The 26598-nt window shown below is 46.8% G+C and overlaps 1 protein-coding gene across 1 annotated transcript in view; it reads left to right on the top strand.

Annotated features, from left to right (window-relative positions):
• The window catches only part of LOC141148408 (NACHT, LRR and PYD domains-containing protein 1b allele 2-like), a 90515-nt gene extending 76786 nt beyond the window's left edge, over window positions 1–13729 (top strand). Inside the window, exons 9-11 of the mRNA XM_073635883.1 lie at window positions 1675–1810; window positions 10855–10905; window positions 13044–13729. Of these exons, the coding sequence (XP_073491984.1) occupies window positions 1675–1810; window positions 10855–10905; window positions 13044–13354 (498 nt within the window). The 3' untranslated portion in view covers window positions 13355–13729. The remainder of the gene's footprint in view (window positions 1–1674; window positions 1811–10854; window positions 10906–13043) is intronic.
• Window positions 13730–26598: the final 12869 nt, after the last annotated feature.

Genomic DNA, 26598 nt, shown 5'->3' with positions numbered 1-26598 from the left:
GGGGGTTAACTATGTACAGGGGGGGTTACTATGTACAGGGGGGTAACTATGTACAGGGGGGTAACTATGTACGGGGGGTAACTATGTACGGGGGGGTAACTATGTACGGGGGGGTAACTATGCACAGGGGGGTAACTATGCACAGGGGGGTTACTATGTACAGGGGGGTAACTATGCACGGGGGGTTACTATGTACAGGGGGTAACTATGCACAGGGGGGTAACTATGTACAGGGGGGGGTAACTATGTACAGGGGGGTAACTAGGGGGAGAGGGGTAACTATGTACAGGGGGAGGGGGGTAACTATGTACAGGGGGGTAACTATGGCTCTGCCTGGGACACCGATGTAAGGACTGAGGCTGGGGACACTGGTGCAAGGACTGACTCTGCACCTGATGCAAGGACAGACTCTGCTGGGGGCACCTGATGCAAGGACGGACTCTGCTGGGGGCATCTGATGCAAGGGCGGACTCTGCTGGGGGCACCTGATGCAAGGACTGACTCTGCTGGGGGCACCTGATGCAAGGACGGACTCTGCTGGGGGCACCTGATGCAAGGACAGACTCTGCTGGGGACACCTGATGCAAGGACGGACTCTGCTGGGGACACCTGATGCAAGGACGGACTCTGCTGGGGACATCTGATGGAAGGACGGACTCTGCTGGTGGCAGGCGACGTGGCAGGTGAGACGCTTAGGGGTCCCACTGATTCTGCATTATGGTGAGTTGAATGATTTAATTTTATAGTACAATGTAATAATAGAAATAATGCGCTTTAATCATCCTGACACCTGATTGAAGAGCTAACACCAGGTGTTTGAAGCATCTTTATCTGCTGATTGTTAAACTCTGGAATACACATATTTCTATTGTGGTGTAGGATCTGGGGCTGCTGTCTCTCCATCCCTCTCCCTCTCCGCCCCCCTTTCCCCCTTTCCCACTTTCCCTCTCCATCCCTCATTCATTTCAGACTCTAACCACACCCCCTTTGAGCCATGCCCATTTAAGCCACACCCACTATTTAGCATAAACCACGCCCATTTTTCGACACGGCGCAGTTTTATTTTTCCTATGCCACGCCCACAAACGCATGTCCCCACCCCCTAATTATAATGTGACTCCGCCTACAGCCAAAAAAGTGTCCCTAAATTTTTTTTTATATTGTTGGCAACTATGCAGAGCATGTGCAGTAGCGTATCCCTGTTGGGTTATTGCATACGTCCCTCTTGCTTAGGCCAGAATCCAGGAGGTAAAGTAAAGGGCTCCCTGAAAAGGGTAATTTAAAAAATAGTATTAAAAAAAAAAATCTGAGAGAGGAGGGGGATAGGGATGAAATTAAAGGAGGGGGGTAGGGGTGAAAATGGGGGAACAGGGTGAAGGTAAGCTTTAAGAGGCTTAATTGTGGTGGGAGGTTGAGCTAAAGGCTCAAGGGAAAGGAAGAGATTAACATATAGCTTCAGTTGCATATACAGTATATATATATATATATATATATATATATATATATATATGTATATACAGAATATATGGACCTACTAATCATTTTGAAATGCCTAATATCTCATCATATGCTTTGCTACAATGAGGTTACAGATAGAATAATACTAATTTTTATTTTTAATGTAGCTATAAGAATTGTACACATAATATACATTTTTATTTACAAATGATTTAGGGGTTGGATGTGCAGTGTGTCTCCCCATTAGAGAACTACACAGATATCACAATGGATGCTGCAGTGAAATTGATTGACTTATGTCTGGTACAAGAAGGTGGCAAGAAGGAGATCTGGGGTTGTCGTATGTCCAGAGGTAAGATCTACTGACTCTGTGATGTGACCAGCTGCTTTTATGGCTCAGCAATGACATCTAACTTGATTTAGAGCCCAGTTACTAATAGTAATGTAGCGCTTACCAAGGAGGAGCCACTTGATATATCAGGTTCTCTGTTCTTATGCCTTGACCCCTCTGACACACCTGGTTGAGTATTGGTCACTGCAAATACCTACGTATGTGAGTACTAGTTTCAGTATCCTACACAGAACTATATTGGAGTGTCAGGAAAAAAGCATCAGACTACTCAGTAAAGTATGTATACTGTCACAAACTAAGCGCAAATAACAACACACACATATCAATGAGCAGGTAGAAGAAACTGTTTGCTCACAGTAAGCTAAATCACGTAATTACTGGGTTATAGGAGTCTAGTCTAAACCATTGTGTTACTAAAGCAGGATTAACCTATCAATAAACAGCATCAGTAATGACGAGCACCAGCAATGAACAGTATCAGCGGTGATGAATAATCCCACAGTAGTTCCTCTGCAGTCAAAAGTCACTAAAATATACAGTTGTGTGAAAAAGTATTTGCCCCCTTTCTAATTTTTTTTTTTTTTTGGCATATTTGTTATACTTCAATGACTCAGATCATCAAAAAATTTTATTATTACACAAATATAACCTGAGTAAATACAGAATGCAGTTTTAAAATGATGGTTTCATTTATTAAGGCAAAGAAGCTGTCCAAACCTGCCTGGCTTTATGTGAAAAAGTAATTGCCCCCTAAACCTAATAACTGGTTGTGCCACCCTTGGCGGCAACAACTGCAATCAAACATTTGCGATAACTGGCAATGAGCCTTTCACATCGCTGTTGAGCAATTTTGGCCCACTCTTCTTTGCAGAATTGTTTTAATTTAGCCACATTGGAGGGTTTTCCAGCATGAACAGCCTGTGTAAGGTCATGATACAGCATCTCAATTGGATTTAAATCCGGGCTTTGACTAGGCCACTCCAAAACCTAAATTTTGCTTTGTTTGAACCATTTGGAGGTGGAGGTGCTGTTGTGTTCCGGATCATTGTCCTGCTGCATAACCCAAGTGCACTTGATCTTGAGGTCACAAACTGATGGCCGGACATTCTCCTTTAGGATTGTCTGGTAGAGCTCAGAATTCATGGTTCCATCAATTATGGTAAGTCATCCAGGTCTTGAAGCTGCAAAGCAACCCCAGACCATCATGCTACCACCACCATGTCTAACTGTTGGTATGATGTTCTTGTTATGAAATGCTGTATTTGTTTTTTGCCAGATGTAACGGGACGCACACCTTCCAAAAAGTAAAATTTTTGTCCCATCAGTCCACAGAATATTTGCCTAAAAGTCTTGGGGATAATCAAGATTTTTTTTTGGTAAATGTGAGATGAGCCTTTGTGTTCTTTTTGGTCAGCAGTGGCTTTGGCCTTGGAACTCTCCCATGGATGCCAGTTTTGCCCAGTCTCTTTCTTATTGTTGAATCATGAACACTGATCTTACCTGAGGCAAGTGAGGCCTGCAGTTCTTTAGATGTTGTTCTGGGTTCTTTTATGACCTCCTGGATGAGTCGTCGTCATGCTCTTGGAGTAATTTTTGTAGGCCGGCCACTCCTGGGAAGGTTCACTACTGTTCCAAGTTATCTCCATTTGTGGATAATGGCTCTCCCCGTGTTTCCCTGGAGTTCCAAAGCCTTAGAAATGGCTTTGAAACCCTTCCTAGACCGATACATGTACATTACTTTGTTTCTAATCTGTTCTTGAATCTTTTTAGATTGTAGCATGATGTGTGGCTTTTTTTGTGATCCGTTAGCGTGCTTCACTTTGTCAGACAGCTTCTGTAGCACTCTCTACCAGAAGGTAGGTGCTAGTAAGGGTTATATTACTAGGGTTTGTTCAGGACAGGCAAATTTAGTCAGGCTTATGCTGCAAGCTAGGCCTGTCTGTTTTGATCTGGGGGCTGGGAGTGGTCAGAGTAGCAGTGGGTGTGATCACCTGTGCTCCAGTTCTGAGGCGCCTCCCCTGCTTCAAGGGAGAATGTTCTGGAGGAGAGGTTGGGCCAAGAGTTGGAGTGGCAGGCAACTCATGTGGGAGCCCTGACCAATCCCTAACTGGTGTTGGCAGGGGGCAGGCCTCCTATATGAGTTGAGGTCACATGCTACTGGGGAGGAGTAGTCCGCTGGGTGAAGTGAGGAATGGAGTGCTAGACAGCCGCAGGACACCCCCATCTGGGGGGGGTGTACCAATTGCAGGAGGAGGCCTGGGGAGAGCTGTGAAGGAACATTGCCTCTACACGGTCATTGGCAATGTCTCTGTCACCACATGGTCGGTGGCAGGGAATTCCTGGAGCAGAGGGGCAGGAGAAGCTGTTGGAACGTATGGTCCAGACAAATTCCTCGTCAAGGACTCAGGGCTGGAAGGTCGGTGAGTGTTACCACAATGGATGGCTGGAGGTGCCAGGGAATCTGTAAGGGAACTCTGCTTCTACACGGTCATTAGAAGAGTCTTTATCATGAGTCCTGGACAGAGCTGGTGCAAGGATTTTTGACACCCTAGGCGAAACCTCATTTTGCCGCCCCCTTGGCTTCACCCCTGACTCCACCCCCTTTGCCCTGACCATGTATACCCCGCCTTTTTAATGAATCACCCATCAAATGCAGCCTACCAAGCCCAGGGCTGGTGCTAGACTATTTTCCACCGTAGGTAAGACAAGCTACTCGCAACCCCCTGCCCCCCCCCCAAAAAATTCAAAATTTTTAAAACACAGGTCACTGCACTATGGGTGAGCAGAGTCTTAGGTAGAAATGCACCTAGCTGTAGGTGTTGATCTAAAAGGATCCTAACCACATGGCAAAGCTGCCTACGTCTGCCATAATACACATGGCCACACTTATTACATGGCAATGCTACATGACAGAGTACCAACTGGTGCTATCCTTGACATATGGCAATGCCAGAAAACACTATGGTATCAACCACTGCTATCCTTATGACATGACAATGCTTTAAGACTTTAAGGTACCTACCACTTCCATCATGCAGGTGGTCATCCTTATCAAGCTACCAGACATTAGGGTACCTGCCACTGCCATCCTTATCACATGGCAATGCCACCAGACATAAGGATACATATTAAAGTCATCTGTACCACATGGCAATGCTAAATGACAGAGTACCAACTGCTCCCATCCTTGACACACTGCCAGATGCTGCCAGATATTTGGTTACCTACCTTTGCCATCCTTATAAAATGGCAATGCCACCATACATAAGGATATCTACCACCTATAACACATGGCAATGCTTCAAGACATTAGGCTACATATCACTGCCAACCTTATGACATGGCAATGCTACAAGTCTTTAGGGTTCCTACCAGTGACACCATACACATGGTCATCCTCATCACATGCCAGTGCTACAAGACATTAGGGCACCTACCACTGCCATCCATAGCATTGCTATAAGACAATATGGTACCTAGCATTGCCACCCTTACCACACAATAATGCTACTAGGCACCTATTTTACATGACAATGCTACCAGATACTGGGGTACCTACCAGTGACACCATAGACATGGTCATTCTCATTACATGCAAGGGCTAAAAGATATTAGGGTACCTACCACTGCCACCTCATCACTATAAAACATCAGAGTCCCCCCAGTCAATGGTATATACATAGCAGTATATAATATCACTGGGCTGCCCCCCCCAGGCTGATGTCTTGAACTTCTAATACTCAGGGATGTCTTTCCTAAAGTTTCCTTTTCTTATGTTCCTGACTTCCTGTACATGTAATGGCAGTCTCTGGCCATCCCTTGTGAGATCTGCTCTAAGCCTTGTACTCCTATCAGTGCCCAGGCACACGGGACTGCCAGGACAGCACTCACCTCCAGCTCACAGGGGATCATGTCAGTGGGCGGAGTCCCGATGCTGGCTCTGGGCGCTTAGTGCTCCGTGCTCTCCAGTGAGTGGCTGAGCGGTGTGTAGGGTCTCTGTGCAGGACACATGGGCTGGGAGGAGGGGGAGCACACACACAGTACAGGGAGTGGGGAGCGCTGTGCTGTGTGTCTGTCTGTCAGGCGGATGTCTTACACAGGCCTGTCCTGCCCGCTTTCTCCTTTGGCTGGCTGCTGTTGGAGGGAGAAGACAGTGAAAAAACTCCCTCTAACAGCTGTTGCAGCTCCCGCTCTGTGCCCCATTCACCAGTTACCCAAATGAAATGAGTAACGGCGGCGCCACTCCCATCATACAGTGGGATAGAGAGCGAGAAACTGACAAGCTCCCAGTGCCTCCTCCATAGTACAGCACGGCGCCCAGAAAGGATTGACAGCGGCATTACAACTGACACAGGCGGATAGAGAACAAGGCACTGACAAGTCCCCGGCGCCCCCTCCTCCCGGTGGAGGGTAGGGAAGCCAGCGGCAGTGGCTGCGCCCTAGGCGGCAGTGCGCCCTAGGCGGCTGCCTACTTTGCCCAGTGGTAGCGCCGGCCCTGGTCCTTAATCATTGAAGAGACTGTGGGGATCAGTGTCAAATCAGTGTGGCTGAGGGCACATGGTTTGCAAATTGGGCTGGCTGGGAGCAGTAGTCCATTTCCTAGAAGACAGGCTTTAACCTACTAGGCCTCCGGGAGAAGTTCTACAGGCCTCAGGCCTAGTAGCAGCGAGCCACCAGAGCCAGTAGAGGGGCTTATTCAGAGTGGGCTCCTACTACCCAATAAAAGAGGATGTGTCATACTTCAATTAGTAACTACAAGTTTGTGCAGGAGGACTCAAGTCTGTGCAGGAGGAAGCAAGTTTTGGGCAGGAGGTGAAGAGATCTAAGACCATTGCTTTTACACGGTCAAAAGTGATGTTTCTGTCCCTCACACGGTGACGGATGGAGAACACTTAGAGACAGTAGTCTGCATGGAGATGCAGAGGGAGTAACAGTCTGCATGGAGATGCAGAGAGAGCAACAGTCTGCAGGGAGCTGCAGGAGAAGATATATACTTAGTCAAACATGCACATTCAATCTTCAGGCTCAAACTTTGTTCAAAGTGTATTGAATTCTTTAAATATGATGGCAATGATGAATTCTATGGGCATCCCATATCCCTATCCCTATCCAAGTTTAACCCCCCAATAAAAACAAAAAACAAAAACAAAGCTTGCAAAAGACTGTTCATTGTCTCTGGAAAGGATGCATGAAGTCTGGCAGTGGGGTGATTTGGCGGATTGTTTGTCAGTAGTGCTAACACCATGGCTACAGTTCTATTTATGTGATTTCTTTATTCAACAGGTCTGGCAGTAATCAGGCCTGGGTGTGGCAAGTGAAATTTAAAGCGGAGTTCCACCCAAAAATTGAACTTCTGCTTTAGGTGCAGGTGACCCCCTGACATGCCACATTTGGCATGTCATTTTTTTTGGGTGGGGGGGGCGGATACCCTCTTTTTAGAGGGATCCAGCTCCCACTTCCTCCCACGGCACCGCGGCGCCGGAAGTAAGTTTACCTCTCCCCCCTCCCTCTCAGTAATCATCTGGGACACGTCACAGGTCCCAGATGATTGCCCGGCCAGTCACAGTGCGCAGCGCAGCTCCCGCATGGGCAGTGCATGCCCGGCTGTGAAGCCACAGCCTGGCGCCCACAGTGACAATGCCGGCGTCGCAGAGAGGAGGGGGAGACGAGCGGGGCTTCGTTTGCCCACATCGCTGGACCGTGGGACAGGTGAGTGTCCGATTAATAAAAGTCAGCAGCTACACTTTTTGTAGCTACAGACTTTTATATGGGTGAAACTCCGCTTTAACTCAGCTTTCCAAAAAATTGTGGTTAATCACAGTTTATTCATGATTCAGCATTGGAGGGGGCAATTACATTTTCACATAGGGCCAGGCAGATTTTCATGATTCAGCATTGGAGGGGGCAATTACATTTTCACATAGGGCCAGGCAGATTTGAACAGCTTTTTTCCCTTAATAAATGAAATAATAATTTAAAAACTGCATCTTGGATTTACTCGGGTTATCTTTGTGTAATATTAAAATTTGTTTGATGATCTGAATCATTTTAAAGCATAACTTCACTTTTGTTGAGGAAAAAAAAATCCTCTCTGGGTGATCTATGTACATTGCAAGGATTATAACAAACTTTGTTGCAGATTCCTACCTTTTGTTATTCTGAAGAAATCTCTGTGTGTTTCCCTGTGCCTCTGTACTGAGTGGTTCACACTGGTGCAACATGACAGCCGTCCTACTTTGGATCCGACTTTGCCCTTGCGACTTGAAGCCGGCATACGTCCGACTTTTAATGAATGGGGAACCGACTTGGATCCCCGCCAATACCAGGCACTGTGTTTGGTATGAATCTTGAGGGGGAACTCCACGCCAAATTTTAAATAAAAAAACGGCATGGGTTTCCCCTCCAAGAGCATACCAGGCCCTTGGGACTGGTATGGATTTTAAGGGGACCCCCCTACACCGAAAAAACTGCGTGGGGGTCCCCCCAAAATCCATACCAGACCCTTATCCGAGCACGCAGCCGGGCCGGTCAGAAAAGGGGGTAGGGATGAGCGAGCACCCCCCCCCCCAGGACCGTACCAGGCCGCATGCCCTCAAAATGGGGGAGTGGGTGCTTTAGAGCAGGGGGGCGCCTTGCAGCCCCCCCACCCCAAAGCACCTTGTCCCCATGTTGATGAGGACAAGGGCCTCTTCCCGACAACCCTGGCCGTTGGTTGTCGGGGTCTGCGGGCGGGGGGCTTATGCTTGTGTAGAAAAATACATATTGGCCTAAATTGATGAAGAAGAAATTTGTTTTTGTTTTTTTTAATTTGGGGGATATTTATTAAAGCAAAAAGTAAAAAATATTGTTTTTTTTTCAAGATTGACGCTTTTTTTTGTTTATAGTGCAAAAAATAAAAACCTGCAGAGGTGATCAAATACCACCAAAAGAAAGCCCTATTTGTGGGGAAAAAAGGACGCAAATTTTGTTTGTGTACAGCATTGCATGACCGCGCAATTGTCAGTTAAAGTGACGAAGTGCCAAATTGTAAAAAGTGCTCTAGTCAGGAAGGGGGTAAAATCTTCCGGGGCTGAAATGGTTAATAATATTCAATTACAAAATGATTAGTGTCGCAATCATATGCGCTATATTATTTTTCCTTTTTTGCTATTGTTTTACCCCACAAAAGGGGTAACCCTTTAAGTGTGAGAAATATGCAAAAAAATAAAAATCAGGAAGGGGCAAATACTTGTTCACACAACTGTATATCCCAGATAACCCAGGAGAGGTACCTCTGACTATTAGTAGTTCAGGTTCCCTGTGGAGCAGTTGTTAGTATATGGCTCCTGAATTCTCTAACCAGCTAATCAGTGGGGCCCAGTCTTTAAGGTGGTGCACATAAGTACAGTCCCTTTAAAGCTCTGCATCCAGTGATTTAAGACTACCTGATGGATGAACAGTCCCTTTCTTACTCAGTCTGCTAGCAGTGGTAAAATCAAGCACTACAAGGCCTCAGGCTACTGACAATCAGTATACACACACACACACACACAGAGGCGGAGATGTGTACTCTACAGTCCTCTCCAGCAGGGGGAAGTTCTCTCCTCTAGTCTACTACTCCATTTACTCTTATACCATATCCTCTTCCCAGTCTACATTTCCCACTGTTCAGTGTGGCCTACATCAAAGTTTCTCAACCCCTTCATGCCCACCGACTCCATCTGCTGGATGGATGCTGAACAGCATTGAAAGACAGCATAAGTGTCTTGTACAGTATAGGCACACAAAGCAGGTGCAGCACAGTTTCATTATAGTTGTGTTCCTTCCGGCCAAATAAGCACCTGGCTACACTAAAATCAGGGGAGTCACCATTGTCATTAATTTATAATTCTCCTGAATAGATTTTTATTGAAACCTGTCCGATCTGTGGAGAATCACGCAATATCCAAATACAGGAAATATATATATAAGGCTATATCCCATTATATACAGTACAGGATATATCCCAGTATATACAGTACAGGATATATCCTAGTATATACAGTACAAGCTATATCCCAGTATATACAGTACAGGATATATCCCAGTATATACAGTACATGATATATCCCAGTATATACAGTACAAGCTATATCCCAGTATATACAGTACAGGATATATCCCAGTATATACAGTACATGATATATCCCAGTATATACAGTACATGATATATCCCAGTATATACAGTACAAGCTATATCCCAGTATATACAGTACAGGATATATCCCAGTATATACAGTACAGGATATATCCCAGTATATACAGTACAGGATATATCTAAGTATATACAGTACAGGATATATCCCAGTATATACAGTACAGGATATATCCCAGTATATACAGTACAGGATATATCCCAGTATACACAGTACAGGATATGTCTAAGCATATACAGTACAGGCTATATCCCAGTATATACAGTACAGGCTATATCCCAGTATATACAGTACAGGATATATCCCAATATATACAGTACAGGATATATCCCAGTATATACAGTACAGGCTATATCCCAGTATATACAGTACAGGATATATCCCAATATATACAGTACAGGATATATCCCAGTATATACAGTACAAGCTATATCCCAGTATATACAGTACAGGATATATCCCAGTATATACAGTACAGGCCATATCCCAGTATATACAGTACAGGATATATCCCAGTATATACAGTACAGGATATATCCCATTATATACAGTACAGGATATATCCCAGTATATACAGTACAGGATATATCCCAGTATATATAGTACAGGATATGTTCCAGTATATACAGTACAGAGTATGTCCCAGTATATACCTTACAGAAACATTTCCCAGTATATATACAGTACAGCAAAGTATATACAGTATATAGTACAGGATAAATAGTGTGTTGTACAGTACATATCCCAATACAAACAGCACTATTTTTGTGTAACTAGTGCTGGGTATTGCTTGTAAGTTTTCTATAAATATAAAATTTTGCATTTTATCGATGAGAAAAAAACACTGATTTCTTTTTTGTATTTTTGTAGGAGAAGTTGAAGAATTCCATGCACGGGTGCCAAAATATACAAAGCCCAAAGGTAATACATATAGTTTTTATTGTGAAAAAAATTATATATATATATATATATACACACACTGTATCTGGATAATTTAGAAGAGTCTGTTTGGTCAGTGCTGGCTTTTGATACAGAACTGTGAGCTGACATTTTGGAAAAAACTTGCCGTTTACTTGTCAGCCTACACCCTGCGATTATCTGTGGTCATATGTTATTAGTAATGATCAGAATGACATGAAGGGGTTGATTTACTAAAGGCCAATAGACTGTGCACTTTGCAAAGTTGCACTCTGCAAGAACAGTTGCTCCAGAGCTTTGTAAATGAGCAGAAGCTCTGTCGACTTCCAAAATTCAATCATGAGCAAACAAAAATGCTGTTTTTTTTATTTATTTATTTTGCATGCGATTGGGTATTCTTTCCAAATGAAGCTTCACCTAATTTACTAAGTCCTAGAGCAACTGCACTTGGAGAGTGCCAAGTGCACAGTCTATTTGCCGTTAGTAAATAAATCCCAATGTCCCGTGTGAACCCGCTTATGCTAGCACACAGGGGGTTGGCCTCAGCACACAGCCTCTAGATCAGGGGTCTAAAACTGTCGGCCCCCCAGCTGTTGCAAAACTACAAGACCCATCATGCCTCTGCCTGTGGGAGTCCTGCTTGTAACTGTCAGCCTTGCAATGCCTCATGGGACTTGTAGTTTCACTGCAGGGCCACCAGTTTGAGACCCCTGCTCTAGGATCTCTCTCACCACTCTGTACTCACAAATGCCCATGGAAATATTAGTTGCCTCCTTCCAATATCCTTGCAAAACTTTCACCCTGTGATACCAGACCAGATCCTCAGACGACGGTCTCTCAGTCAGCTTTCAGCAAATCAGGCATTTAGGTTGCCCACCCTGAGGCTCCGACACCTCGCAGGCACATGGTAGAAAAGCCTAGGGGGCAAGTAGCCCCCCCCCCAAAGCTGTCTTTTCCTTCTCAGGGAAAAAAGACCCCACAGCTCTCAGGCTCCATTCACACAGGCATTTTGAATCGTGGACCAAATCAACGCAATTCTGCCCAGCGATTTTAAAACGCGCTGTTAAAATGTCAAATCGCTCATCAACGTGTTCAGGTGCCATTCATTTCAGTGGCACCTAAAAACGTGGGAGGATTCTGCCATGCGACAAATCGTGCAACAATCGTGCAAACCAAATCACGTGATGCGTGTCGCGCCCAAAAGAAGTTCCAGATTCAATCCGCCCGCAATTCAAAACGCCTATGTATGAACAGAGCCTTAGTCTTATGCCCCGTACACACGGTCGGATTTTCTGATGGAAAATGTCCGATCGGAGCGTGTTGTCGGAAATTCCGACCGTGTGTGGGCTCCATCGGACATTTTCCATCTGATTTTCCGACACACAAAGTTTGAGAGCAGGAGATAAAATTTTCCGACAACAAAATCCGTTGTCGGAAATTCCGTTCGTGTGTACACAAAGCTGACGGACAAAGTGCCACGCATGCTCAGAATAAATAAAGAGATGAAAGCTATTGGCCACTGCCCCGTTTATAGTCCCGACGTACGTGTTTTACGTCACCGCGTTTAGAACGATCGGATTTTCCGACAACTTTGTGCGACCGTGTGTAGACAAAACAAGTTTGAGCCAACATCCGTCGGAAAAAATACTAGGATTTTGTTGTCGGAATGTCCGAACAAAGTCCGACCGTGTGTACGCCCTATTAGAGTATTTATACAGACTCCCAGTCACCATCTGGGCATCTACCCCTAGGGATTGGCCAGGGCTGTATGACTATTCAACTGCTGATTAGACTCTTGCTGCCTATTAACTTCCAGAGATTCCTGGGCAGCCAGGGGGAATCAGTCAATCCTGAAACCACTGAAACATAGAACAGACCAGAGCAATAAACACAGCCACACTGATTGCAGTGAGCCAAACTAAATTTACCTAACAATGAACTACAGCTCCACCAGATACAGTGAGCCCAAAACTAAATTTATCTAATCCTAACACTTATTCACCAAATCCTACCACCTAACTAGGAGGGTGCTACACCTATATTTGAAATATGACTTTTTGGTAGGCTAACTTTTTATCTGTTTAATAATAATATTAATAATTATAGAGAATTTATGGTAACCTACATTTTCATTGTTGCAGGTGTATTGGTCCTGCACAGTGGTACTAAGCAGCAATTTGTGGATAAGTATCAGGAGGCTCTGATTAAATGGGTGCCCCTCGTGGATCCCATCCTGGACAGTCTTGTGGCTCAGAAGCTGCTGACCGATGAAGCGTATGACAATGTCCGCAGCAAGACCACCGCTCAGGAGAAGATGAGAGAACTGTTCAGGATCAGCAGGGGCTGGGGCATGTCTCACAAGGCCAAGCTCTTTGATGCTCTGGAGAAGCACGATGCTCCTCTCATCCAACATTTGAAGGAGCAGTATACAAGTGTAGGCGCAATGAACTGAAAAAGGTAGCAAAGAACAACCCTAACCCGTAGACTGGTATAAAGAAAGGAAGGAGCCAGATATGTATCTTAAAAGAAAACATTAAAACATTAAAAACTATTTTAAAAATATCTCAGAATATAAATACATTCAGAGGCAAATGCATGAAAAAGCTGCAATGGTGGATATATATAGTACAGTGTAAAGACCGTGTATATACAGGAAAAAGTCCAAAGGTCCAGGACCAGGACAGTAAGTCCACACATAGGGCAGCCTTCAATGGGAACTGAAACCGGGTTCCAAATCCTGAGGAGAAGCACAAAGAAAGAGAGGCGCCTCTGGGTGTAGACTTAAAACAATTTTATTCGTACATAAAACTTGTGTCAATCACACTCACATTTGGAAGGTCATCAAAAAGCATGAAAGTGTGGGATATCCATCATAAGGGGCGTCATCAGGTCGGTCAAGGAACTCCTGCCTGCTTGCTGCTCTGCCTGTGTGTGGAGAAGCACCGCTGTGATGTTGGAGCCGGCCGCGGTGACAACAAGGAACCAGAACGAGGCTCGGAGCGCAGGTGGATGGCGAAAGCTTTCTTGATGAAGGGGCGCGGCTGTCACGTTATCGCAGCCCGTACGCCCAGGAAACGCGTCGCTTGCCAGTGACGTCATTTCTCCTCGCCCGCCATCCACCTGCGCTCCGAGCCTCGTTCTGGTTCCTTGTTGTCACCGCAGCCGGCTCCAACATCACAGCGGTGCTTCTCCGCACACAGGCAGAGCAGCAAGCAGGCAGGAGTTCCTTGACCGACCTGATGACACCCCTTATGATGTATATCCCACACTTTCATGCTTTTTGATGACCTTCCAAATGTGAGTGTGATTGACACAAGTTTTATGTACGAATAAAATTGTTTTAAGTCTACACTCTCTTTCTTTGTGCAACATCTGAAGGAGGCCTATTGATGGACTATTCTACTATTTTAATAGACCTCCTTTGAAATCAGTGCTATTTTAGTCTTCAAAATATGCATGAGAGATTTCTAAAAACATGGACCCGTGGATCCAATATACTTACCCTTCTATACCAATGGCCAGTTATACACTGCTATAAGCACTGAGACAATGATGTTCCGGCTGGGGTGCTCCTCGCGTCCTTTGACACTCTCCTCTTTTCCTCCCCGGTCAATTTTTTCTCCTTTTTCCATCTACTTAGGCTCCTCCGTAAGGATGGTCCCAGCTTATGCATTGCTTTTTTTTATGTCATTTTTTTTTGTATACTGAACTCCATACATATGCATCTAATCCATCACCCGGCACAGGCACAAAGTTTGTTTACGTTTATTTACATTGTTCCTCTGTTACGGCACACTTAATGTGCCCTTTGGTATACTAACCATTTTTGCTATAACTTCTCTACTTGATGTACAATTGCTACTAACTTGCATGTCACTTATTACATTTCTATTTGTACACTCGATCAAAGTTGCACATTGTATTCCTTAAACTTTTCAATAAAAAATTATTGAAAGAGAAATCGGTGTTATTTTTATAACTATCTGGGTATCATTCATAGATTTGATTCTTGTGTAGACACCCTTAGGGCATGTCATAGTCAATGTAACTATTTGGTTGTATTTTTCTTGAACATGTTCTAGGTTTGTAGTCCTTCCTTTAGGTGTCATAACCCTACCTAATCATATCTAAACTCTGCCTAAAGTGTCACTAAGCCAGCATTTCTCAACCAGGGTGTCGTGCCAGCTCTCCTGAGCCATGGCAATGCATTACATTGATCCAGGCAGGCAGCAGACCTCCTCCATCTCTTGCCCTCTGCTGGAGCCAAATGGTAAGGCTTTATTGTGAAGAGGGAACTGTGTGATTTTGGGGAGGATGGACCTCTTATGTGATGAGGGGCCTTTGATGTGATGGGGGAGACCTCCAATGTGATGAGAGGACCTCTGATGTGATTGGGTGGGACCTCTGATGTGATGGTGGGCCTCTGATGTGATGCGGGGACCTCCAATGTAACGCAGGGCCTCTGGTGTGATGGGGGGGACCTCTGATGTAACGGAGGGCCTCTGATGTGATAGGGGGACCTCTGATGTGATGGTGGGCCCTCTGATGTGATGGTGGGCCTCTGATGTGATGGGGGGACCTCTGATGTAATGGAGGGCCTCTGATGTGATAGGGGGCCTCTGATGTGATGGAGGGCCTCTGATGTGATGGGGGGACCTCTGATGTAATGGGGGGCCTCTGATGTGATGGGGGGACCTCTGATGTAATGGAGGGCCTCTGATGTGAAGGGGGATTCTGCTACATAGGGGGGATTCTGGCGTGATGGGGGGACCTCTGATGTGATGGAGGGCCTCTGATGTGATGGAGGGCCTCTGATGTAAAGGGGGAATTCCGATATGATGAGAGGACCTCTGATGTGATTGGGTGGGACCTCTGATGTGATGGTGGACCTCTGATGTCATGGTTGGCCTCTGATTGGGGGACCTCTGATGGGATGGAGGGCCTCTGATGTGATGGGGTGGAGCTCTGATGTGATGGGGGGACCTCTGATGTAATGGAGGGCCTCCAGTGTGATAGGGGGACTCTGATGTGATGGAGGGCCTCTGATGTGATTGGGTGGGACCTCTAATGGGATGGAGGGCCTCTGATGTGATGGGGGACCTCTGATGTGATGGTGGGCCTCTGATGTGATGGTGGGCCTCTGATGTAATTGAGGGCCTCCGGTGTGATAGGGGGCCTCTGATGTGGTGGGGGGACCTCTGATGTAATGGAGGGCCTCTGGTATGATAGGGGGCCTCTGATGTGATGGAGCGCCTCTGATGTGATGGGGGGACCTCTGATGTGATGGAGGCCCTCTGATTTGAAGGGGGATTCTGTTACATAGGGGGGATTCTGGTGTGATGGGGGGACCTCTGATGTGATGGGGGATCTCTGATGTGATGGAGGGTCTCTGATGTGATGGTGGGCCTCTGATGGAATGGAGGGCCTCTGATGTAAAGTGGGGATTCTGATATGATGAGAGGACCTCTGATGTGATTGGGTGGGACCTCTGATGTGATGGTTGGCCTCTGATTGGGGGGACCTCTGATGTGATGGAGGGCCTCTGATGTCATGGGAGGACCTCTGATGTGACGGTGGGCCTCTGATGTGATGGGGGGACCTCTGATGTGATGATGGGCCTCTGATGTGATGGTGGGACCTCTGATGTGATGGAGGGCCTCTAATGTGATGGGGGGACCTCAGATGTGATGGAGGGCCTCTGATGTGATGGAGGGCCTCTGATGTGAAGGGGGATTCTAATACATATGGGGGATTCTGAAGTGATGAGGGGACCTCTGATGTGAAGGTAGTTGAGTGTAATGTCCCAGGCTCGTGTTTCTTTACATTTCTTTACACATTAGACTGGGATACTTCAAGATTTTGCATACTTTTAAAGGGTGCTATGACTGAAAAAAAAAATGAAAAAAGCTGGACTAAACCCTTGTAAAAGAAAAACTACGTTCCACTTAAATATTACATACAAACCCTCAGCTTATCAATTGTTTTTGTTTGCATTAGTAGATTATTTTATATGTCCCCTTAACCCTTGTAGATGCCAATCCCAAACATCCAGTCTGCAGTTTCAGCGGTATGTGAGAAGTCAGCCTGAATGAAAGATGCAGCTGTATGGGCAGAGTCAATTTTAAAATGTGACAGCGAGGGAATGGACATTGAATGAGCGGCACAATTGCAGGTGCTGCTGCACAAAAAGTTATGAAAAAATGTTATGGGTCTGCAATAATTACACATGTTCATGTGCTTTCATCCTCTAATTGTACTGATTCTCTTACACAACATATACTTGTGTAGCCATGCCCCCGTAGGGGTTCCTGAATGTAGTGGTTCACCTGTCACCCTGCCCAGCCGGACATTCATTTCTCAGACACTCAGAGACATAGAACCGTCCATAAGCTTTGTTTTTTTATTGAGGGGATTAAACTTGGATGGGAAATTGGGAATTATGGGATGCCCAGAAATATTCAGTGCAAACTTGCTTGGGACTTCTATATACTCTCCAGTATATACACTTCAGTCTTCTCTCCAGCACTTACTCTTGCTTAAGACCGCTTATACTTCACTCCTCCAGCACTTCACTTGCTGCAGACTGTCACTCCTCCAGACTAGTTAGCACCACATGGTTAGGCCTGACACTACTTCAGCCAGACCTCAATGAACTGCCTTTTGTGGGCAAGGACCTCGCACCCCTGTGGTGTAGAAATAGTTCAGGTGCTAACTGTCCTCCGCACAGCTACCAATCCCAGATAGCTCTCTTCAGGCCCTGCCAGCCAGCCTGGCTGCATTGAGCTCTCTCCACTGCCCTTCCCACAGTCCTTTCTTCTGGTTCTGCACCCATCTCAAACTGCAATCTCCCAGTTCTCTCAGGCATGCTTCCCCAGTCCTCCCGACTGTGCTCCATCCACCAGCCCTCCTGGCGTTGACCAGTTGTCTTCCCTGGAGACTCTAAAGGCCCGTACACACGGTCAGAAAACCTGAAGATAAACTTTGTCCGATGAACTATCTGACGATTTTATGATCGTTGGTATGCTGTTTTTGACATTCGATTACGAATTTTCAGCAGACAAAAACTAGATGTGCAGGCTTGAAAGTTTCTGTCTGATGTGACCACAGCATCCAATTTTCTTTTCATTAGTACGGTTTTCTGACAAAAAAAAGAGCAAGACTAGGCATGCTCCGAAATGAAAGAACACATACAAAACAATTCAACACATTACGTCACTTCTGACGTTGAATTCTCTTGTCAGAAAATTTTCTAATGGTGAGTACCCTCTTCACTTTCGATTTTAGGCTAGCATCAAACAAAAAACTGACAAAAATTCGTCCAATAATCTGACCGTGTGTACAAGGCTTAAGACCTCATAAACACTATTAGATTTTCTGCAGATTTACCAAAACCACGTAGTGCAAGGGCCTGCCTGATTGCATACAAATTGAAACTCTTAAGGTTTGACCTCATATTATATGGTTTTGGTAAATCTGAAGACAAAATCTGCAGAAAATCTAAGTGTGTATAGAGGAGGCAGAGGCTGCGAAGCCAGTTCTGGTGCTGTGTGCAGCTAGCTTCACTTCCTTAGTGCATACGAGTGGTCTCTGCAGTGCTGGAGCAATGCATTAGGGCTTGTTCACACCATATACTTTCAACCCATCTGCACCCCCCTCCCTCACATACCACCCACCCTCAATCACTCTGTGCCACCCTCCTGCACATACCACCCACCACCAATTACTCCGCGCCCCCCTCCTGCACATACCACCCACCCCTATTCACTCCATGCCCCCCTCCTGCACATACCACCCACCACCAATTACTCCGCGCCCCCCTCCTGCACATACCACCCACCACCAATTACTACGTGCCTCCCTCCTGCACATACCACCCACCCCTATTCACTCCATGCCCCCCTCCTGCACATACCACCCACCCCCATTCACTCCGTGCCTCCCTCCTGCACATACCACCCACCCCCATTCACTCCGTGCCTCCCTCCTGCACATACCACTCACCCCTATTTACTCCATGCCCCCCTCCTGCACATACCACCCCCATTCACTCCGTGCCCCCCCTGCACATACCACCCACCCCCATTCATTCCGTGCCCCCCCTCCTGCACATACCTCCCACCCCCATTCACTCTGTGCCCCCCTCCTGCACATACCACCAACCACCAATTACTCTGTGCCCCCTCCTGCACATACCACCCACCCCCATTCACTCCGTGCCTCCCTTCTGCACATACAACCCACCCCTATTCACTCCATGCCCCCCTCCTGCACATACCACCCACCCCCATTCACTCTGTGCCCCCCTCTTGCACATACCATCCACCACCAATTACTCTATGCCCCCTCCTGCACATACCACCCACCCCCATTCACTCCGTGCCTCCTTCCTGCACATACCGCCCACCCCATTCACACTGTGCCCCCCTCCTTCACATACCGTCCACCCCCATTCACTCCGTGCCCCCCTCCTGCACATACCACCCACTACCAATTACTCCGTGCCCCTCCTGCACATACCACCCACCCCCATTCACTCTGTGCCACCCTCCTGCACATATCACCCACCCCCATTCACTCTGTGCCACCCTCCTGCACATACCACCCACCCCTATTCACTCCATTCCCCTCTCCTGCCATACCACCCACTGCCATACACTTAGTGCCCTCTTCTGCACATACCACCCACCGCCATAACTCAGTACCCTCTTCTGCACATACCACCCACCGCCATACACTCTTTGCCCTCTCCTGCACAAACCACGCTTCGCCATACACTCTGTGCCCCCCTCCTGCACATACCACCGCCATACAATCTGTGCTTCTCTGCTGCACATACCACCCACCGCCATACACTCAGTGCCCTCTCCTGCACATACCACCCACCACCATACAATCTGTGCCCCCCTCCTACACAGACCATCCACTGCCATACAGTTAATGCTCTCTCCTGCACATACCACCCACCGCCATTCACTCCGTGCCCCCGTCCTTCACATACCACCAACCACCAATTACTCTGTGCCCCCTCCTGCACATACCACCCACCCCTATTCACTCCGTGCCTCCCTTCTGCACATACCACCCACCCCTATTCACTCCATGCCCCCCTCCGGCACATACCACCCACCCCCATTCACTCTGTGCCCCCCTCCTGCACATACCATCCACCACCAATTACTCTGTGCCCCCTCCTGCACATACCACCCACCCCTATTCACTCCATGCCCCCCTCCTGCACATACCACCCACCCCCATTCACTCTGTGCCCCCCTCCTGCACATAACATCCACCACCAATTTCTCTTTGCCCCCTCCTGCACATACCACCCACCCGCATTCACTCTGTGACTCCCTCCTGCACATACCACCCACCCCATTCACACCGTGCCCCCCTCCTTCACATACCGTCCACCCCCATTCACTCCGTGCCCCCCTCCTGCACATACCACCCACTACCAATTACTCCGTGCCCCCTCCTGCACATACCACCCACCCCCATTCACTCTGTGCCACCCTCCTGCACATATCACCCACCCCCATTCACTCTGTGCCACCCTCCTGCACATACCACCCACCCCTATTCACTCCATTCCCCTCTCCTGCCATACCACCCACTGCCATACACTTAGTGCCCTCTTCTGCACATACCACCCACCGCCATAACTTAGTACCCTCTCCTGCACATACCACCCACCGCCATACACTCTTTGCCCTCTCCTGCACAAACCACCCTCCACCATACACTCTGTGCCCCCCTCCTGCACATACCACCGCCATACAATCTGTGCTCCTCTGCTGCACATACCACCCACCGCTATACACTCAGTGCCTTCTCCTGCACATACCACCCACCACCATACAATCTGTGCCCCCTCCTACACAGACCATCCACTGCCATAGAGTCAGTGCTCTCTCCTGCACATACCACCCACCGCCATTCTTTCTTTCCCCCTCCCTGCCAGCCCATTTGCTTGGATTATACTATGGCTATTCCTCACCAACCAACAGTATTCCCAATCCTGCTCCAGTCCCATTGACATCCATCTACCCCCCCCCCCCCCACCTCATGCCAGCACAAATCCTCCTCCTTTTTTATCCCTATACAGACCAGGATCCCCCAGTTTCACTCCAGTTCTCCTCTACCCATCACTCATCTCCTACCCACTCCCCCTTTTTCTTCAGGGGCTAAGGAAGGACCCTGAGGCAGAGCATCTTACTACTGCTGCTGCTTGTGTGGGTGGGATGTGTACTGCGCCAATCCTTGTTCACTCTCCTCTCCTATGTATCCCATGTGACTGGCGCAGTACACATCCCTACCACACAAGCAGCAGCAGTAGTAAGATGCTTTGCCTCAGGGTCCTCCCTCAGCCCCTGAAGAAAAAGGGGGCAGTGTGTAGGAGGGTAGGTAGGGGGGAATGGGTAGGTTCTTCCTAAACCCCTGCAAAGGGTGTGAGTAGGGCCTCATGTCTAAATTTTGTCTAAGGCCTCACAAAGCCTAGAGCTGCCTCTGAGTGTATATGGTGTCTTAGAAGTGTTCTCTCCCAAGAGTCCTGGTGGTTCCAAACTCCTTCCATTTACGGATGATGGAGGCCACTGTCTTCATTAGGACCTTCAATGCTGCAGACATTTTTCTGTACCCTTCCCCAGATCTGTGCCTCCATACAATCCTGTCTGGGATGTCTACAGACAATTCCTTGGACTTCATGGCTTGGTTTGTGCTCTGACATGCTCTGTTACCTGTGGGACCTTGTATAGACAGGTGTGTGCCTTTCCAAATCATGTCCAATCAACTGAATTTACCACAGGTGGACTCCAATCAAGTTGTAGAAACATCCCAATGATCAGTGGAAAGAGGATGCACCTGAGCTCAATTTTGAGTGTCATGGCAAAGGCAAAGGCTTCTTTCACGTTGTCATTATGGGGTATTGTTTGTAGAATTTTGAGGAAAATAATGAATTTTTAAGCGCTGTGAATACTTTTCAGATGCACTGTATCTGAGCATGCATTGAACAACTAGTACATGTATTGAAATAGTAGTAATATTCAGCACCAATTTTTATATTTTTGTCATTTTTGCACTAATAGCACTTTATTTATATTGTTTATTTATGGTTATTGAGTACGATATTCTATGGAATTTTTTTTCTGTGTGAACAATCTACCACTTTATTGATTGTATACACATGAATTGATCATGTTGAGCATGCACTGAATAATAGAAATTTTTATATATTTATTTTGAAGAACAGACCATTATAGACCAATTTTACTATTGCGCTGCACTATTATTTATATATAAATAGTTATATTTGGCAATCCAATAAAAGTTTACTTAAAAAGTCTACTTTCAAGTTGTGAGTTCTGCCTGTCTGCTGACTGTTGAATTCCTAGATTCCCTGCATGCTTTGCAGCTGCTCAATTTCTGAGGACTACATATCCCATGGTACCTTGCTGCCTGAAAGCAGTGATTCCTGTACTCCGCCTCCTGGAATTACTCCTCTCATCACCCCTGTAGTACAGAAGGCAGGTGTTCCTTCAGATTAGGTGACCCGTCAAAACTTGTAACGGAAGTGACGTTCCGTCATGGCCATCTTGGTACGCCCCGCACTCAGCCGCAGTAAGCCTACAGTTTGGAGTCGCCAAGCGGACATCTTTTTACACCTACCGGAGTCTGGCATTTTACACTTATTTTTACCGCTAAACTGAGCTTATATTGTGAAATGCAGTACTTAGAACTCCGTGACACTGTTTTGATGTTGAATTTTAGAAGCAGCGGTCTTCTGTCAGATTAGCAAACCTGTGAGATCGTCAGGCTTGCCGCTGCTTTTAAAATAATAAAAATGACATTTTTTTTGTACAATTCTCCTTTTAAGGGGGCGTGGAAGGGGGTGTGTCCTATGCCTACATACTTTTGCTAATAGGTGTCCCTCGTTCCCATCTCAAAAAGTTGGAAGGTATGCCATAGTACCAACTGAGCATGGTTTAAACATCACGGCCTACCTGAGTATTGTTGCTGACCATGTCCATCCCTTTATGACCACAATGTCCCCATCTTCTGATGGCTTCTTCCAGCAGGATAATGCACCATGTCACAAATCTCCAATAATCTCACCACTGGACAGTGAGGTCACTGTACTCCAATGGCCTCCACACTCACCAGATCTCAATCCAGTAGAACACCTTTGGGATGTTGCGACAGGGTGACCACATTTCCAAACTGCCATTCAGGGACACCCCCCCCCCAAAAAAAAAAAAAGATGATTTTTGATACCTTTTTTGCCAATGTTTGGGACGGGGGTGTCACATCTTCAGCTCTGAGGGGTTCATGCTGGGACCTGTAGTTCTTCACTAGTGAGGGGGGGGGGGTTCACATCGTTAGCTCTAAGGGGTTCATGCTGGGACCTGTAGTCCTTCACTTTTGGGTGGGGGTCACATCTCCCAAAAGTGAAGATCTAAAAGTCCCAGTGTCACTATTCTCCCTGAGATGGAGGTTTTGAAATTTTAAAGAAGTCTCTATTCCCACATAACTTCTGTTGCCATCTGGAGTGATGTCTGGCCGTCTAGCCACTCCTTTATATTTCCAGTAGTGAGTCACTCCCCCGGAGTCTCTGCCCATTTCAGGAAGCCCCGTGGAAACAGAAGGCTCAGCTGTGCGGCACTGGAGCCTGGCTGGCTGGAATGAGAGCAGCGGGCTGTGTAGGGTTGCCACCTGTCTGGGATTCACCTGGACAGTCAGGGTTTTGAATCATGTGTCCAGGTTTCAGGCAGACTGAAACTTGGACACATTATTCAGACCGGGCTGTGGCTCCCCAAGTAACCAAGATAGTCACACACAATTCTGTTGCTGTCCGGGAGCTGCGGGCGGCCGTCTGGGGGCAGGTTCAGTATCACTGGGGGGCAGGGTGATGATGTCAGCAAGAGCAATTTGGCAACACCCACTGTTTGCTATGGCATGCTATGCGCACCACATTGCTGCTCTCCATAGGGCTCCCAAAGGTGTCCCAGGGCACTAAAGTGTTTGGGTTTGGCTTGAAGAAAGGATGCCAACTATAGGGCTTGGAAGTGCCATACAGCGGGACGGTGGCTCTGCTATGGCTGGAGAGGGGGTGTGAGCAGAGGGCATGTCTTGGGCAAGGCTGTGATACTAGTGTCAGTTACATGCATTGTGTAGGGAAATAATAGTTCCACCACGGGCTGACACACAGTGAGCGGCCTCCTCAGCCTCCTCTCCAGTGACAGCTCGGATACCCACTGTGTTTCGGGACCTGGGACAGACCTGCAAAATGCAGGACTGTCCCAGGCAATCTGGGACATGTGGTCAACCTAGGTGGAACGGGAGATTGGCATCATAAATGTGCAGCTGACAAATCTGCAGCAACTGCGTGATTCTATCATGTCACTATGGACCAAAATCTCTGAGGAATGTTTCCAACACCTTGTTGAATTTATGTCATAGAGAATGAAGGCAAAAGGGGTCCAACCCAGTACTAGCAAGGTGTACCTACAGTACATCTACATCTCACAAAAGTGAGTACATCCCTCACATTTTTGTAAATATTTTATTCTATCTTTTTTATGTGATAACACTGAAGAAATGACACTTTGCTACAATGTAAAGTAGTGAGTGTACAGCTTGTATAACGGTGTAAATTTGCTGTCCCCTCAAAATCACTCAACACACAGCCATTAATGTCTAAACCGCTGGCAACAAAAGTGAGTACACCCCTAAGTGAAAATGTCCAAATTGGGCCCAAAGTGACAATATTTTGTATGGCCACCATTATTTTCCAGCACTGCCTTAACCCTCTTGGGCATGGAGTTCACCAGAGCTTCACAGGCTGCCACTGGAGTCCTCTTCCACTCCTCCATGATGACATCACAGAGCTGGTGGATGTTAGAGACCTTGTGCTCCTCCACCTTCCCTTTGAGGATGCCCCACAGATGCTCAATAGGGTTTAGGTCTGGAGACATGCTTGGCCAGTCCATCACCTTTACCCTCAGCTCCTTTAGCAAGGCAGTGGTCATCTTGGAGTTGTGTTTGGGGTCGTTATCATGTTAAAATACTGCCCTGCGGCCCAGTCTCCGAAGGGAGGGGATCATGCTCCACTTCAGTATGTCACAGTACATGTTGGCATTCATGGTTTCCTCAATGAACTGTAGCTCCCCAGTGCCGGCAGCACTCATGCAGCCCCAGACCATGACACTCCCACCACCATGCTTGACTGTAGGCAACACACACTTGTCTTTGTACTTCTCACCTGGTTTCCACCACACACGTTTGACACCATCTGAACCAAATAAATTTATCTTGGTATCATCAGACCACAGGACGTGGTTGCAGTAATCCCTGTCCTTAATCTGCTTGTCTTCACAAACTGTTTGAGGGCTTTTTGTGCATCATCTTTAGAAGAGGCTTCCTTCTGGGACGACAGCCTTGCAGACCAATTTGATGCAGTGTGCGGCGTATGGTCTGAGCACTGACAGGCTAACCCCCAACCCCTTCAACCTCTGCAGCAATGCTGGCAGCACTCATACGTCTATTTCCCAAAGACAACCTCTGGATATGACACTGAGGACGTGCACTCAACTTCTTTGGTCGACCATGGCGAGGCCTGTTCTGAGTGGAACCTGTCCTGTTAAACTGCTGTATGGTCTTGGCCATGGTGCTGCAGCTCAGTTTCAAGGTCTTGGCAACCTTCTTATAGCCTAGACCACAGGTGTAAAACACAAGGCCCGCGGGCCGAATCTGGCCCTCCAGGCCATTTCATGGGGCCCTTGCACCTCTCCTGCAGCTGCAGGAGAGCTCCAGCCCTCCTCTTGTCCTCCTCCAGACCCCTACTTTCTGCTTTCAAGCAATGCATCCAGCTTCTTCCCAGCAGCAGCATAAGAAAAGGGGGTGCACTGTGATGTAAGGGAGAGTGATGGACTCAACTTATGATGGTGGGGGTGGCTCTTGACATCTAAAGTAAGGGGAGGGGATGCGCTGGATATCTAATCTTACAGATACAACCGGCCCTTTTGAGGGCAATCGTAATGCTTATGCGGCCCAGGATGAAATTGAGTTTGACACCCCTGGCCTAGACCATCTTTATGTAAAGCAATAATTATTTTTTTCAGATCCTCAGTTAGTTCTTTGCCATGAGGTGTCATGTTGAACTTCCAGTGACCAGTATGAGAGAGTGAGAGCGATAACACCAAATTTAACAGACCTGCTCCCCATTCACACCTGAGACCTTGTAACACTAACGAGTCACATGACACGGGGGATGGGAAAAGGGCTAATTGGGCCCAATTCGGACTTTTTCACTTAGGGGTGTACTAACATTTGTTGCCAGCGGTTTAGACATTAAAGGCTGTGTGTTGAGCTATTTTGAGGGGACAGCAAATTTACACTGTTATACAAGCTGTACACTCACTACTTTACATTGTAGCAAAGTGTCATTTCTTCAGTGTTGTCACATGAAAAGATAAAATAAAATATTTACAAAAATGTGAGCGGTGTACTCACATTTGTGAGATACTGTAGGTACACCTTGCTAGTACCAGGTTGGATCCCCTTTTGCTTTCATTCTTCATGGAATAGATTCAACAAGGTGTTGAAGATAAGACAAGACAAGATAAAATAAAATATTTACAAAAATTTACAAAATGTGAGATACTGTAATAAAATGGCTGGTGAGTGTATATATTGTACATT

Source organism: Aquarana catesbeiana, linkage group LG06, assembly GCF_042186555.1.
Source record: "Aquarana catesbeiana isolate 2022-GZ linkage group LG06, ASM4218655v1, whole genome shotgun sequence".
Taxonomy (NCBI): Eukaryota; Metazoa; Chordata; class Amphibia; order Anura; family Ranidae; genus Aquarana; species Aquarana catesbeiana.
Note: the sequence above shows the minus strand (reverse complement) of the source record. Positions and strands in the feature narration are given on the sequence as shown.